The sequence below is a fragment of the Rattus rattus genome, chromosome 9, assembly GCF_011064425.1.
Source record: "Rattus rattus isolate New Zealand chromosome 9, Rrattus_CSIRO_v1, whole genome shotgun sequence".
NCBI classification, from domain to species: Eukaryota; Metazoa; Chordata; class Mammalia; order Rodentia; family Muridae; genus Rattus; species Rattus rattus.
This window is the reverse complement of record NC_046162.1, coordinates 46,973,487-46,988,684: the sequence shown is the minus strand read 5'-3', so window position 1 is coordinate 46,988,684 and position 15,198 is coordinate 46,973,487. Positions and strand designations below refer to the sequence as shown.

The window sequence follows — 15,198 nt, the reverse complement described above, 5'->3', positions numbered from 1 at the left end:
TGTTTACTGCATGTCAGGCCCCAGGCCAAGTGTACTGCTTACGTGTTCTCATTTGCATCTCAAAATAAACTTGGGAAGTATTTGATTACACCACATTTAGCATGTGGGAAAACTGAGGATTAAGTCACGAAGCAAGTTTAGGTTGGAAAGGATGGAACTGTGGCAGGGGAAGACCCAGTCGGGAAGTGTGCTGCTGCTCCACTGTGAGGACTGGAGCTCAGACACCAGTGCCGGCATTGGGTGCTTCATGAGCACCTATAACTCTTCTTCATAGAATTCTTCCTCCTCTTCTGGCCCCCATGGTACCTGCACATGCACATATACACGCACACGGGCACATATACACGCACACGGACACATATACACACAAATCAAATAAATCTTTAAGGCATAAAGATTCATGAATAATTGTCCTTTTTTTCTCCCACCCTAAAGAATTAGGAAACTAAGGTTGAGAGAGAACAGTTGCCTGAGGCCACACAGCTTACATGCGACACTGTCAGAATTCCATTGAGGTCTGCTGGACTCCACAGCCTGTGCTCCTGACCACATAGATCAGGTAGCCAAAGAGGAAAGTCAAGTTTAGAGAACATAAATTGATCCAAGGTCATACATGAAGTGCCTGTAGGTGATCAGGCTGAGGCCCATATTTAATATCGATTGGCTCATAAGATTTCTGTAATGGTCCTCATCCCATACCATCCCCTGGGACCAGTCAATCAGCAAAATCAGGAATCAGGAGGACCTTTAGGACTAACCGTTTCGGTTTGGGTGGAGAGGGGATGGTGGTGAGTGGACCCAGTCTCAGCCTGAACTTTGAAAGTCCGAAGTTCTCCAGGCCCAGTTGGTTCCTTTGACATTTTGCCTTGGGCATCCTGAAGAGAATGCAGGCAGGTGGAGAAGAGTTGCCCACATCAGGGAGTGGGGGACCAAGGCCTAGCCTGTATTTCCCCAATGCCTCTGACTTGCTGCAAGTGAATGGATTCGATGATACCTCCAGCTTGCTCGAATGTCTTTACTTGGGCCCAGAGATCTATACAGACCAGATCCTAAATGGTGTGGAAAGAAAAGCAGAGTAGCTCAGGGGGAAAGCACAGGGACCAGCTTCCACTCTTCCCTGGACATAAATAGAGTGTTAGGCATCTGAGCCCACTAAACCTTCAGTTAATTTAGGGGAGAAGATAGAAAAACCCAATTTGTGAGAATTATGTATTCCTAAGAAGAAATAATAGTTACCAAAGCGTTCTTTCTCTTCCTCTCCCCATCCTCCTTCTTCTCCCTCTCCATCTCCTCTCTCTCTCCCTCTACTTCCTCCTCTCTCTTCCTCCCCTCTCCTTTCTTTCCCACCCCCACTCCCTACCTTCTTGAGACACGGTCTGTGTATGTAGCCCGGGCTGTCCTGGAACTCACTATGTAGACTAGGCTGACTTTGAATTTACCTGAGTTCCACCTGTCTCTGCCTTCCAGTGCTGGAATTAAGGGCTTGTGCCGCCACCACACCTGGCCTTCTTTCCTTTCTTGAAGTATTTATTTTCAAGCCTATTGAGGTCTAACATAAAATAGACAAATAGGAGTTTTCCAGTGCTAAGGTATATACCTTGTTTTATTGTTTCTTTATGTGTGATGGTCTTGAACTCCGTACCTTACATACATACTGATGAGCTGCTGTGCACACCACCACATCTCCAGAACTTATTCATCTTGTACACCTGAAGCTTATTTTCTTTTGGCCAACATTTTCTCATTCCCTCTGACTTCTAACCCTTTCTAAGGACCACTCTGCCTCCATGGATGATTGTTTTAATGCCATGCACATGTGACATCATTTACAAGTTGTCTGTGTCTGTCTTGTTTCACTTAGCCTGGTGCCATCTGCATTCATGCATGTTACCACAAATGGTAGGATTTCCTTCTTCCAAAAGTTTGAATAGCTTATTGCATATTGAGGCACAATTTTTTCATGTGTCTGTGTGATATGTGTGTGGGTCTTTGTATACGTGTACATGTGAGTTTGTGGAGGCCAGATGACATTTTCTTTTATTGTTCCCCATCATATGTTTTGAGACAAGGTCTTTCCTTGAACACAGAGGACACTGGTTGGCTAGAGGGCAGATGAACTGACTAATCAGCCCCAAAGATCTGTCTCTGCCCTCTCAGCACTGGGTAGCAGGTGTGTACTACCCCTCCCAGGCTTGTGCATGAGTGCTGAATCGGAACTCAGTCTTCAGGCTTGCTTAGCAAGCACGTTACCTACCAAGTTGTCTCCCCAGCCCCGGCCACCATTGTTTTGGACAACAGATTTCTAAAATATATTCATCCAGAACAGACATTTAGACAAATGATGTTTCCATAGCTTGGATATTGTGAATAAGTGAGGTAAACAGAAGTGCAATTTCATTGTCAACATCCTGGTCTTAGAAGACTTCAGGGCCATACTGCGGCACTGCTTTTGTTTTCTGTGGGATCTTCACACCGCTCTCCATGGTGGCTGGACCTGAAAGATTCTCCCTTGACTATACTAAAGCCATTTGTTTTGACTTTTAAAATTAGTGTAAGAGTGTGAGCTGTTGACCCACCCTGATAGCTCATATCAGGAAACTGCAGGGACATTGCTAACAGCTGATCTTGATAAATATGCCCTGAACTTTGCACAACATTTCTCAGAAGTTTCAAACCAGTGTGGAGGTGCAAACCCGGATATTGGTTAGACCAGATGGGTGAGGTCTACCAGAATTTGCCACCCTCGGTTTAACTATTGCCCCTATACTCCCTCCCCAGTGTGACCTTATTTTACCTTAGATGTGGTTTTTGCATTTATAAGCTGTATGGTTCTGCTGTTCAGGGCTCTCACATCCCTCCTGCGTGAGGACCGTGTCGAGCCCCAGTACACTGGTTAATCAAATAAAGCCTCTTGCTATTGCATCGAGGAGTGAGTCCCGTGTGTTTGTGGGGTGTCGGACATCCTCAGGGATGGAGCAAGGGTCTCCTCAATCTGAGGCTCTTTCAGACCCACTCACTTTATCAGCAAGAGTGCACGAGGGTTTCTGTATGTCTCTGTTGTCACCAACCCTTGTTAGCTTTCATCTTTCTGGGGAGAGCTATTTTAACAGGCATCAGGTGTGTGCTGACACAGGGCCTTTGGTTTGAGTTTTACGTCTTTGGTGTGTGGTGCTGAGGATGGGAACTAGAGTCTTGCATATATCAGGCAAATGCTCTCCCACTGAGCCACACCCCAGCCTGGTCTTTATTTTAAAGTGTTTGTAGACACTGGAAGTTCAGCTGGAAATAGGCTGTGCTTTTACCTTCTCTACTTGAGGCAATGAGCAAATGTTTCCCCGTTTCTAACTTTCTTACCATTTACAACAAAGCAGGCTAGAATCTGAAACTCAACCCCACAATAACAAACACAGCAGAGCTTGGATGTTGAGTATGCAGAAGGGTTTATTTTTCCCAGTCCTCCCTCTGCTCTCCTGGAGGTGGCCCATGGCAACAAGCCTCGGGAGGGCCTCATTCTTCCATCTTCTGTGGGAGAAAAGAAATTGTACACAGGAAATGAGTCAAACTCCATGGGAGGCCCCGCATCCCCATCAAGGAGAGCAGATGCAAAGTCTGGAACTTCAGGAAAATGGCATTAAGGAATGGCTTTGCCTCACTCTGTGTTGACAAAGAAACCAGTTAAGCTTCTAGGGAGCGGACAAGTCATCTGAAAAGCAGGGGCTTCCTGGACTGTATCTCTAACAACAGAGAGACAATGGGAATAACATGCCTGTCCCCCTGTGCCCCTTGAACAAGCTTGGTACACAAGAGTCTGTGCTAAAATGGCATAAGTGGGTGTTTGAGCAGTGGCAAGGATGAAGGCACCAAAAGGCATCCTCCAAGCTCTCTTTGGTTGGTCTGTCTGTCAGTCCTTGGTGTGAGGAAGCTGCTGGGAAGACATAGTTCTCAAGTGTCTGCTGTTACCTGGCCTCCCACATCACGGCTCTTGGCCCTTAGCTTGTTGACTTGAGACTCAGCGATGTCTGCCCTCTCCTCAGCCTCCTCTAGTTCATGCTGGACCCTCCGGCACCTGGATAGCTGTGTGTTGGCTTGCTCCTCCTGCACGGAAAGAAGATGGAGGTTGTACAGTTACAGAACCTCTCTGTGACTTTTGGGTTCTGAGGAGTAGAGGGAACCAGGAGAGGGTGAGCAGTGTCTCCGCTGAGAGTGGTAAGGGAGATGAGCCTAGCTCTCTTGTGGATGATGAAAGTGTCCTGATCACAGCTGGGGTGTTAGGCTAACTAGGGGCTCCTTGTAAGCTCTTCTTGTTCTTCTCCCAAGAATCACCACATGGCCCCCTAAACTCCCTCTCTATACTAGCTCTCCCATGCAACCCATACAACCAGGAGATGACCCAGGTCCAGAGTACTCTGAAGGCCCCTGAAGGCATCAGACCTTTGGTCCAAGTCCCTTTTGTTTTATGTCTGTGATAATTGCCGTGTATCTGGGACAGACTATGTGGCTCTGTACCATCCTGCTGGGACTCTACTAATGTGATGTGTGCAAGTTAACTGGTTCTGGTGTTGTTATTGAAAGCAACTGACCAGGCTCCTGAGCAGGGAAGGAAGAGGGCAAAGGGAGAGGCCATACCCCAGTCATTTCTTCCTTCAAACACTGGTCTTCAGAGATGCTCTGCAGGTAACACTACAGTCCCAAAGCCAACACATGGCAGAAAAGGCTCTAGTCTAGAGGGCCCTTTTACTTTGGAGAGTTAATTAACATATTAGCTATAAAGTCAGAGACATCCTTGAAGACAACTAGTTTACCCTTAGTAGGATGGCATTTTTCTTTTCATTTAATTTTTAGAGTCAGGCTATCTCCATGTAGTGCAGACTGGCCTGAGGCTGCCTCTATTTTGGAAGTGCTGGAGTTCACAGACTGATGCTGGAAAACCAGCCTGCATGATTTATTTTCTATAAAGAGAAAAGCTACTTTGTATCTTGGCCCCGGAATTTTGCTATTTGTAGCCCTCAGACCCAATGCCTGGGCAGGACATCTTTCAAAGCACTGGTTTGGGCCTGTCTCCTGTTTTTCCTGTTGATTTTACCTATTTGGTCAGGAGGCAGTTAAATAGGGATGGAAAGGGAGCGTGAGGGTGTTGCTGAGGAAGGCTGGGGGTGAGGGACCGGGAAAGTAGGGTGTGGTGGGATGAGGTGTTTCAGAGTAGAGCCAGTGCCAATAGGTGGTCTGGTCTGATCTGCTCTGATCTGATCTGATCTGGTCTGCCTTGGTCTGCCCTGGTCTGGTCTGGTCTGGTCTGGGAGAGTTGCAATGCTGCAAGGTAAGCAGAGTGAGCTAAGATGCTCTGGGGAAGACAGAATGAACCAGGATGGGGTTGGATAAGGAAATGTAGGTTGGGGAAGGAGGTGGCTGGGAGAAGTTGGGGAGTTATGAGGGTACAGAAGACTTGGAGATGGAGAAGATTCCAAACCACAGACCAAGGAAGCAGAAAGGGCTGGTGTTTCTGTGTGTGATCTGCAGGTGCCAAGTCAGACCTGGGGCTGAATAATTCTAATCAGGTGTTGACTCCCGCTCAGGCTTCATAAGGATACACCATTGGGGACAAGGTACATGGGGACCTCCTGTACTCACAGCCTCTTCTGCCTGCCTCTTGTAGGACTTCACTTTGGCCTGCAGCTTGTCTACCAGGTCCTGGAGTCGGAGGATGTTCTTGCGGTCCTCCTCGGCCTGTAAACAGAGCATCGACAGCAGAGACCTTCAGCCCCTGGCTCCCTGTGCTGGGGTCTGCCCCACATAGCAATGCCTGAGGGTCTGGAGCTTGCTACCTGGTAAGTCATCTCTTTGACTTTGCGCTCATATTTGTGGGCCCCCTTCAGAGCTTCAGCTCCTCTCTTCTGCTCTGCATCCAGCTCATTTTCCAGCTCCCGCACCTGTGTGGGGTAAAGCGTATACCCCAGAAGTGAGGTCAAGGCGGCCGGCCAGCTTTCTTTCACAGACTCACATGCCTGTCATTCGAAGGTGACCTCAAGACCAATCAGATCAACTTTGAAAGCTCCTAGGGGGAGCAGGTTTCCTTTGGGCTCTATGTCAAACAGCCCATGTCTTCTTTTTCAAGGTCCTCACCCCAAGGCTTTCTCTCCAGGCCTCTGTAAGCTTTATTGGCTTGTGAAACTGAGCAGCGGGATTGGAGGACACTCAAAAGTGTCTGTCTCAGGGTAAGGTGACCGCAGGCTCCCAGACAAGCTAGGAAAATCCAGCAGGTCTCATGGGACTTATTACTTCCCTTCCGGAAGGGCTCCAAGAGAAGGATGGGTCTAAGCTCCTCCTCATGGGAAAGGAAAGGAAGCAACTTTTTGTTTAGAGCAGAGGGGAAAAGTAAAAACCTTTGCATATTTAAAAGAAGCCATGTGTCTAGCAGCCCTGTCCTAGGGAGGCTCAGATAAAGAACAATTGCACCAGGGACTTCCTGTTGGGAAAATTCTCTCTTCTTTCCTCCTCCTCCTCGTTCCTGCCCTCTCCCATTTTCTCTTTTCCCCGGGACAAAAGAGATATTCTAATAGCCACCTCCACGCAGCCCTTCTCTGAAATGTCAATTGTTTATGCGGCCCATTTAAAAAATGATTCAAGCAATCCAACACAGATCTGAAGGGAAGCGTCAAGAGGCTGAGGAAACAAAACAGTGATCAGCCATGTAAATGAATAACTGTGAGGCAGGCTCAGAAAGCGAGTGTAGGACTTTAGGGGAGGCGAAGTTTCTTTGGGGCACTAATGTGGGGGAAGATAGACCAATCACACTCTTTTGCAGACGGAGCGGGATGTACTGCACAACAGCAGTTGCATGTAGAGATTGGGAAAGCGAATAATCTGAGATTAACAGACAGAGAGACTTTATACAGCAGAAGCACTGCTTATCAAAAATGAAGCTTGATCAGAACTAGAACTCATGCCCAAATGGGGAATTTAATGATCATAGAACATCTTCCCTATATATGTGTATAACCATGCATCTATGTGGGCAAGAGGAAGTGAACATCAAAAGGTGTTCTCTTTGCTGAGCGTGTTGGTATACACTGTTAATCCCAGCACTGGAAGACAGAGATAGGTAGATCTCTTAGAGGCCAGCCTGATCTACATTGTGAGTTCTACACAATAAGACCCTGGGGAGGGGAGGCTTTCCCACCACCTAAATCTAAATTTCTGGTTCATGGTTCTACCCAAGATGGCTGAAACAAGAACCACATGGAAGGCCAGTGCCTTCTCAAATCACCCACCCTGGCCTCCAGTTTCTGGATCTGCTTCTTGCCGCCCTTCAGCGCCAGCTGCTCAGCCTCGTCCAGACGGTGCTGCAGGTCCTTCACCGTCTGCTCCAGGTTCTTCTTCATCCGCTCCAGGTGGGCGCTGGTGTCCTGCTCCTTCTTCAGCTCCTCCGCCATCATGGCGGCCTGGATCAGTTCACAGGACACAACTAGTAGGATACTCATCCAGTGCCACCCAGAGTGCATGGACAATGCTGCAAACCTGAGCATGGAGCTGAGCCTCCCCTCCCAGTCATCACACCCCACTTTGCCTCTCTAAGGACCCCATTTCTCCTGACATCTCTCCAGGAAGCCACCAGAGACTGGCTGTGCTCAGAAGAGATAAACCCCCTTTCCATGCCCTGGGCCTGAAGTCCTCCTTCCTCATCTCCCACTGCCATCTCTGCAGAGAGTGATGCTTACGTCAGTGATGGCCTTCTTGGCCTTCTCTTCTGCGTTTCTGGACTCCTGGATGGAGTTCTCCACCTCTGCCTGGCACTGAGCCAAGTCAGCCTCTAGTTTTTTCTTGGTATTTATCAGGCTTGTGTTCTACGAGAAAAATTAGATCTGAGGGTGAAGGTTTCATACAGGCACTTAAAACAATAGTGAGGGAGGGCAGTGGGCAGGGAGGGAACTGAATCACAGCCATGTTCGATTCTTATCTTCCACATGAGTGCTCTGCTGGGGACAATATCATTCCTGACTGAACAGAAAGTTCTGAAACAGAGCCAAGAGCTGTCCATCAGAAAATTGGGTAAATGATAAAGGGAGAATTTTAAACATTTGAGGATGGGTAGATTATTCAGTAAAAGGCATTAGAACAAGAACGTGATTGATAGACACATCTATGTACAATGAAAAATATTTCCACTGATTAAAATAGGCCATGCATGGAATTGAAATGGGAACAGTGATGACAAACTAGAAAACATTATCTATCTATGAAAAACAGTCTCATCCTTATATAAATAAGATGTATTAGTAAGAAAAAGAGGCAAGGAGAATAAACAGTGGAAATGCATAAGAAATATGATGGACACTCAAGTGATGAAATGATTTATCTCATCCTTAGTAAGAAATACTAACAAATAATAATAATGATAATGATAATAATAATAATAATAATAAATCAATGATGTTTGCTTCAACAATAAAGTTGGTGAAGATTTAACAGCTAGGGGCTTTTAGAGTTTGGAAACGAGTCCTCACAAGACAATATATGGGAATAAATTTGGGACAGTTTTGTTAAAAAGTAATTTATATGGGTTATATATAAAGGTTATATATAAATGACTTTACTCTTTTAGCCCTGACATTTATTTTCTTCCAGAAATATTGACAATAGTTATCCCAGGCGAATGCAAAGATTTAGTCTTTAAAGACAATGTTAATTAGTCTTTATAAGAGTTAAGAATTTTATTGGTAACAATTTTAAATAGCCAGCCACAGAGGATAGATTGCAGTCATAATATTCCATTTTCATAGCCTGCTTTTTTTTTAACTATTGAAACCCACGGCATTGGCATTGAAAACTAATTTGAGAGTCGGGATATATTCTGGACACATTGTTAAATGAAAGGAAGAAGTTGCAAAAGATTAAGTTTTACAAAAGCCTAGTATTTATGTAATTCACAAAGATCTACGAATGAGAAATCCGAATGCGTTGAGCATTTGATTTTTCCTTCCATTTCTCTACTTATGCTTTATATGTTTTAGACTGGGCATCTTTAAAATTTTTAGGAAATTAATAAAATCAGGGGTTTTTTTTTGGGGGGGGGGATTCCAAGTATCCTAAGATTTCAGCTTAATTTACGGGTTGAGCATTCGTTCTCATTTGAACTTCTGAAATTCAGGTAAGATCCAAAAATCTAAAACCTTTGAGTAGCAACATGATACCAAAGTGCAGAATTCTACATCCAACCTCATGCAATGAGCCGTAGTCAAAATCATCTTCAGGGTATGTGTACAAAGAAATGAGTTTCAGGTTTAGGCTTGTCCTCAACCTCCACTACTTCTCATTATACATATGCAAATATTCACACATGCAAATCACCCCAAATCAGAAAAAGTCCCTCCCATCCCCCCCACCCCGAGTAAACCTGCCATGTGTATTTTGGATAAGGGTTTTCTTAACCTGAATTTCCTCTATGGATTCTTCTCTGCTTCCTTCCCCCAATTCCACAGCATACGGCCTGCAAGACCTTTCATCTTCCCTTCTGATCAAACAGAGCTCAGAGCTCTATCAATTAAGAGTCAACATTTCCCTGGGTTAGTCCTGACTACTAGTCTGGGAGGAGTGGGGAACTCGGCTATATCTGTGCCACACCACATTTTGCCATCCCGTGGACCATGAGGTGGGGGTGTGCGATGTTGTGGAGTAGTTTCCTGGGGAGAGAAAGCATCTGGCTGAGCCACTGCCTTGTCTGTCCCAGGGTGGACCTGAATTGAGGAGACAGCGCACCTGGGAATGGAGCAGCTGGACACGGTCACTGGAGTCCAGCAGCTCCTGCTCTGACAGCCTGCGGGTCCGCTCTGTCTGCTCGAGGGCCACCTTCATTTCCTCCAGCTCCTCCTGCAGGAGGCCATTCCTGCGCTCCACAATGGCCAGCTGCTCCTTGAGGTCCTCGTTGCTTCTCTGGGCATCGTCCAGGTGCAGCTGGGAATCCTTGAAGGGAAACCAGGAGTGATGGCAGAGCTTCAGTGTGAACCATGAGCCCAGAGGTGCCAAACTGACTGATGCTCACCTTAAGCTGGCCTTGGACCGTGCGCAAATGTTTCTGGGTCTCTGCCACCTGGCGGTTGGCATGGCTCAGCTGAATCTCCATCTCATTGAGGTCACCCTCCATCTTCTTCTTGAGCCTCAGGGCGTCATTGCGGCTTCGGATTTCTGCATCTAACACGCTTTGCATGGCCTCCACAGCACGCTGGCTGTTTCTTTTTATTTGTTCGATTTCCTCATCCTTTTCTGTGACCTTGCGGTCAAGCTCAGATTTTACCTGGCTTAACTCTAGCTGGACACGCAAGATTTTGCTCTCCTCATGTTCCAGGGAACCCTAAGAACAAAGGAGCAATAGGAATTTTGTTAGTAACACTATTCAACTATTCATCCCTCCTTTCTTCTTTCCTTCCTTCCTTCTTTCCCCCCTCTCTCCCTTCCTTCCTTCCTTCCTTCCTTCCTTCCTTTCTCTCTCTCTCTCTCTCTCTCTCTCTCTTTCTTTCTTTCTTTCTTTCTTTCTTTCTTTCTTTCTTTCTTTCTTTCTTTCGAGATAGGGTCATGTGGTCCAGGCTAGCCTGGGAGAGCTTGTTTGGAGGTTCTAGCAGGAGAAAGCAGCTACTTATATACCCTTGGCAGAAGATCAGTCCTCCTCTTTGGGGGAAGCTGTCTTCTTTGACTGAGCAGGCAGTTTGGAAGGGATGCAAATGGGGCCTAAGGGACAAATGGGATACCTTCCTAGCAGCTTGAATCAACCCTAGTAATCAATGGGTGACATGTCACAGTCATATTGCCCTCACATCCAACCCAAGCTGTTCTTAAACTCATGATCCTTCTGGATGCGAGGATTACAGGCGTGGGCCACTATACCTGGGCATTACCTTCAATGAGCATTCTCTTTCGAACTATGCTAAATATGGCATCATGATGCTCACCGAGGAAACAGTGCTCTGAGGTTTGAGCATTTGATGGGTTAGCGAATGTCCCCAAGAGTCTGTCTAAAGCTTTGTATCTCCTATTAAATAATCTTACATCTTGAAAGGGGCAGAACATCATTTGAGCTGGTAAATGTATATTTTTATAAATGGTGTATTTAATAGTGACTATAATTCAAGAACTGATCTAGTCTCTATAGGTTCAGGACTGCTGCTCTACTGTTACCCTGCATGAGCCAAATTCCAGAAACATCTCAGCTGGCTGGTTGTTCTATACAGACACCTACTGATCGTGATACCAGGAGAGTCTGGGTCTATTTTGATGACCCAAAGATTCTGTATGACTGTGTATGCAACTGAGTTGGCTCTTGGAATGCTGGTGAGAGGGAGAGATTGAGGGTATTAACACATTTATTCTCAAAGAGGACATAGGATAAATGACACGAGGGGATAAATGACCCAGGGCTGGTTGGCTGCTCTTCCCAGTGGGGACTCCAAACCTCTGGCTGGAAGGGCTCCATGTGGGTGGATGGATGCTCTCTCTTTCCGGTCCCTATCTGATTCCAGACAAGCCACTTGCCTCCACCTCTTCTAAAGCAGCCTGGAGATCAGACTTTTCCTGCTCCACTTGCTTCTTTGTCTTTTCCACTTCCTGGAGGTTTTTGCCCGTTTCTGCAATCTGCTCAGTTAAGTCAGAAATCTCTTCTGCAAAAGACGGGCTTGATTTAGGATTTCAAAAGGCTCCAGCTCACAGCATAGGTGTTTGCCAGACAACTTAGGGGATGGCAGTTCATGCATGGCATTTACAGAGGAAAGAACTCAGGAAGTTGTTCTGAGGACGTGGAGACACAGACGCAGATGTGTTGCCTTACCTGAACTATGTAGAGAATGAACAACAAGAAGAGAATTCTTTATGACCTTAAGTATACACATCATGAAGGACTAGAAAACTCAGACTCTGAGTCTTCCAGAAATCAGTAGAGACTTGGGGAAACCTGGATGCTGTCTAATTTCTCTCAGTCAGAAGTTCTGAAGTCATTAAGAACTTTAGTAACAGGCTCAAGGACGCAAAGTCACTTGAAGAGGAGAATCCCTGAAGTCTCTTGTATTGTAAGAGCAGCAGGCTTAGCAGCTTACTAGGTAGCTCCAATCCTCAAAATAAGAATCCGGGGCCATTGCACCTTTCATGAAGAGGTTTTAAGCCTTAGGGAGCACTAGTACATTTGAGGTTTGATAGATGAGGATGTTATAAGGTCATGGGAAGGAGGAAGCTGTGGCTGAGAGGGGCTGGAGTTGGCAGGAGAAGGGAGGGCAGTATAACCCAGCTGTGTTCCGGAGGGAGCTCACCTTGCAGGTTTTTATTCTCCCGTCTCAGCGTCTCTAACTGGTCCACCACCTCCTCGTAGGCATTCCTCATCTTGAAGATTTCAGTACTGAGAGACCTGGACTCTTTCTGGGCAGCTTCCAGCTCAGCTTGGCTTTCATCCAGTTTTTGCTTCCACTCTGCAAGGACCTACAATGAAGGGATGGGGACATGGGTAACAGACGAGCCTGGGGGACATGGGAGAGACTATTCAAACACAGGCTGTGAGCAATGCCAAGGCTTCACCCTGTCATCCTCGAGCACTACAAAAAGAATGCTGGTTCTACTCTAGACCAGGGACTCCAAATCCAGATGTCTCTACAGCTGCCCTGCTGAGTTCTTAAAATACAGATTGAATGTTACTGATCTGACAGGTAATTTTCTCAGATTTCAAAATATTTGGAGAATTTGAGAAGACATGAGAGACCATGGAGATGAGACACAGGCTCCGTACAAAATGTAGTTCTGTTTCATTTCCTCCATTATGGTCATAAGAAATGTTACATAGTATTTTGAGCATGCTTGTGTGTATGGGGCTGTATCTGAGTATATGATGTGCATGTGTGTGTTTACATGTACAGTATGTTTGTGAGGGATAATTTGTATGTGCGTGTAGGTGTGAGCATGTCATGACGTGCATGCCAAGGTCAGAGGACAAGCCTGGGTGTTAGTCTTCACCTTCCACCTTGAGGAGAGATGTTGAGTATGCTAGACCAGCTGGCCTGCAGGCTTTCCCTGTCTGTGCCTCCCATCCTCTGGTAGGAGCGCTGTGATCACAGATGCTCATGCTGTGTATTCGGCTGAGAGTCTGAACTCAGGATGTCATGCTTGAGTGGCAAGTGTTTTTACCCATTGAGCCATTTTCTACAGCTAGGCATGTCGATGTTTGAACTACCACTCATCACGTGAAATTGAACATGGGATGATTTTCCCTTTGTAGCACCTGGTGCTCAAAAATTTTAGACTTAGAGTGTGGGTTAAACATATTCAGTCTACATGGCAAGCTCATCAGACTTTGAATTAGCTTTGATTAAAATTTCCCTTGGAGAAACCATCAGAGAAGAAACTCCCCGAATCTTCCAACTATGAATTGAGGCTCTAGTTGTGTGCATCTGAGTCTTTTGATTCCATCAAGAGGACATATGGAGGACTGGCACATGTGAAAGACTACCGCTGAGACTACCATGGCCATGAAGCAGTTGGGGAAAGACCTTGTCGAAGTTTCTTTGCTTCTTGTCCAGTGTGGCACAGGCTGTGTTGGCCTTCTCCAAATCCAGCATCAGGTCGTCCACTTCTCCCTGAAGCCTCTGCTTGGTTTTCTCCAGGGAGGCACACTTGGAGTTGGATGCTTCAGTGTTTTCTTCTGCCTCCTGGAGCCTCTGGGCCAGCTTTTTCCTAGGGGGACCAGATGGTATGTCTCAGCAGAGTGGGATGTTTTAGCAAGTAATTATTCCACTGAAGGAGAATGGACAGCCTAGAAGAGGCTACTGAGATCTGACATGTGAGTGGGGAGGCTCCTGTGCAGTCACGTGCACATAATGACGTGCTGTGAACAACATAACTAATGGTGGCAGGGTAAGACTATGAGAGAAGTGATAAAGGACATGCCCCACCCCCATCAACTGGCAACACTGTAAGCATTGTAGCAAAGCTATTGAGTGGCTGGTCATTGGAAAGCAGTAACCACTGTAGCAAAGCTACTGTGCAGCTGGTAATTGGAAAGCCTGGCACAGGCAACATTGTATAGGTGCTGAGTACTTCCTACTTCAAACAGCCATGTCACTGGGCCATGTATTGTCTGTGCTACACTTTTTGTTCTACTTATGAAAGAGAAGTTTACTATAAAGTGCCTAACACTTTATATGTTAGACTAGTAGCAGTTCATATAAGTCAGGAATACTGGGTCTCTTGATTCCATCAAGAGGCCATATGGAGGACTGGCTTTCATACCACCGAGGTTTGTGAACTCGCTCTTGAAGATTCTCATGATAGAATCTCCAATGACATATTTCTCAGCCATTGTCACGCTGCATGTCTACATCACCAGGATAATCCTAAAATGCTTAGTGGCAAAGTCGGTCTATAATCAGTCACCAATTATCCAGGTGAAAGGACAGTCCCTAAGGCATACTCCCTGAAATCTTTAAAAGCTACAAAGGAAAGAGAGACATTCTCTCCAGGTAGGGGGACTGCCCTTCTGAGCCTTTTTCTAGGGCCTTTTCTCCCATGGGGAACTTGGGCCGTACTTGGCCTCCTCCAGCTCCTCCGTGCGCTGGATGGCATCCGTCTCATATTTGGTCCTCCACTGGGCCACCTCGCTGTTGGCCTTGGACAGCGCCCTCTGCAGCTCGGCTTTGCCTTCCTGCTCCTCCTCGTACTGTTCCCGCAGCAGGTCACAGTCGTGGCGGGAGGACTGCAGGGCGTGGGCCAGCGCATTCTTGGCCTGGGGATTACAATGATAACCAATTGCAAATCCACATGGGCCTCTTCCCAGAGAAGATATGAATCATTTCCCCCCTATTTGAAACATTTCCATGTTGCTTCACAGATTTTGTCCTATCAGCATACCTAAAATTTGATTTTTTAAAAAATTCTCTCCATGACTCTATTTACTTTTATAAGAAATTATTACACCATAGTAAAGAGAAATCTATTAATATTTAGCCAGCCACGGTACCACATAATTCTAGTCTCAGTACGTAGGAAGCTGAGGCAGGAGGATAGTGACTTCAAGGGTAGTTTGAGCCACATGGTGAGTTCTAGATCATAATAAAATCCTCCCTCAACGCCCTCCCAGATTGCCATAAGAAATATCAGAAATTTATACAACAGACATAAAGCAACATGATCGGCACCTATGTAGTGAGTTTGCATTTGTGGCTCTGTACTTGAAGC

General features: G+C 46.2%; 1 protein-coding gene across 1 annotated transcript in view; it reads right to left on the bottom strand.

Moving 5' to 3' along the window:
• Positions 1-3,498: 3,498 nt before the first annotated feature.
• Myh13 (myosin heavy chain 13) overlaps positions 3,499-15,198 on the bottom strand; it is a 56,072-nt gene continuing 44,372 nt past the window's right edge. The window contains exons 28-39 of the mRNA XM_032912547.1: positions 14,550-14,746; positions 13,515-13,698; positions 12,288-12,453; positions 11,521-11,645; positions 10,037-10,345; positions 9,754-9,957; positions 7,716-7,841; positions 7,269-7,439; positions 5,823-5,927; positions 5,629-5,724; positions 3,961-4,095; positions 3,499-3,522 (exon numbers count right to left, since the gene is read on the bottom strand). Coding sequence (XP_032768438.1) covers positions 3,508-3,522; positions 3,961-4,095; positions 5,629-5,724; positions 5,823-5,927; positions 7,269-7,439; positions 7,716-7,841; positions 9,754-9,957; positions 10,037-10,345; positions 11,521-11,645; positions 12,288-12,453; positions 13,515-13,698; positions 14,550-14,746 — 1,833 coding nt within the window. The 3' untranslated portion in view covers positions 3,499-3,507. The remainder of the gene's footprint in view (positions 3,523-3,960; positions 4,096-5,628; positions 5,725-5,822; positions 5,928-7,268; positions 7,440-7,715; positions 7,842-9,753; positions 9,958-10,036; positions 10,346-11,520; positions 11,646-12,287; positions 12,454-13,514; positions 13,699-14,549; positions 14,747-15,198) is intronic.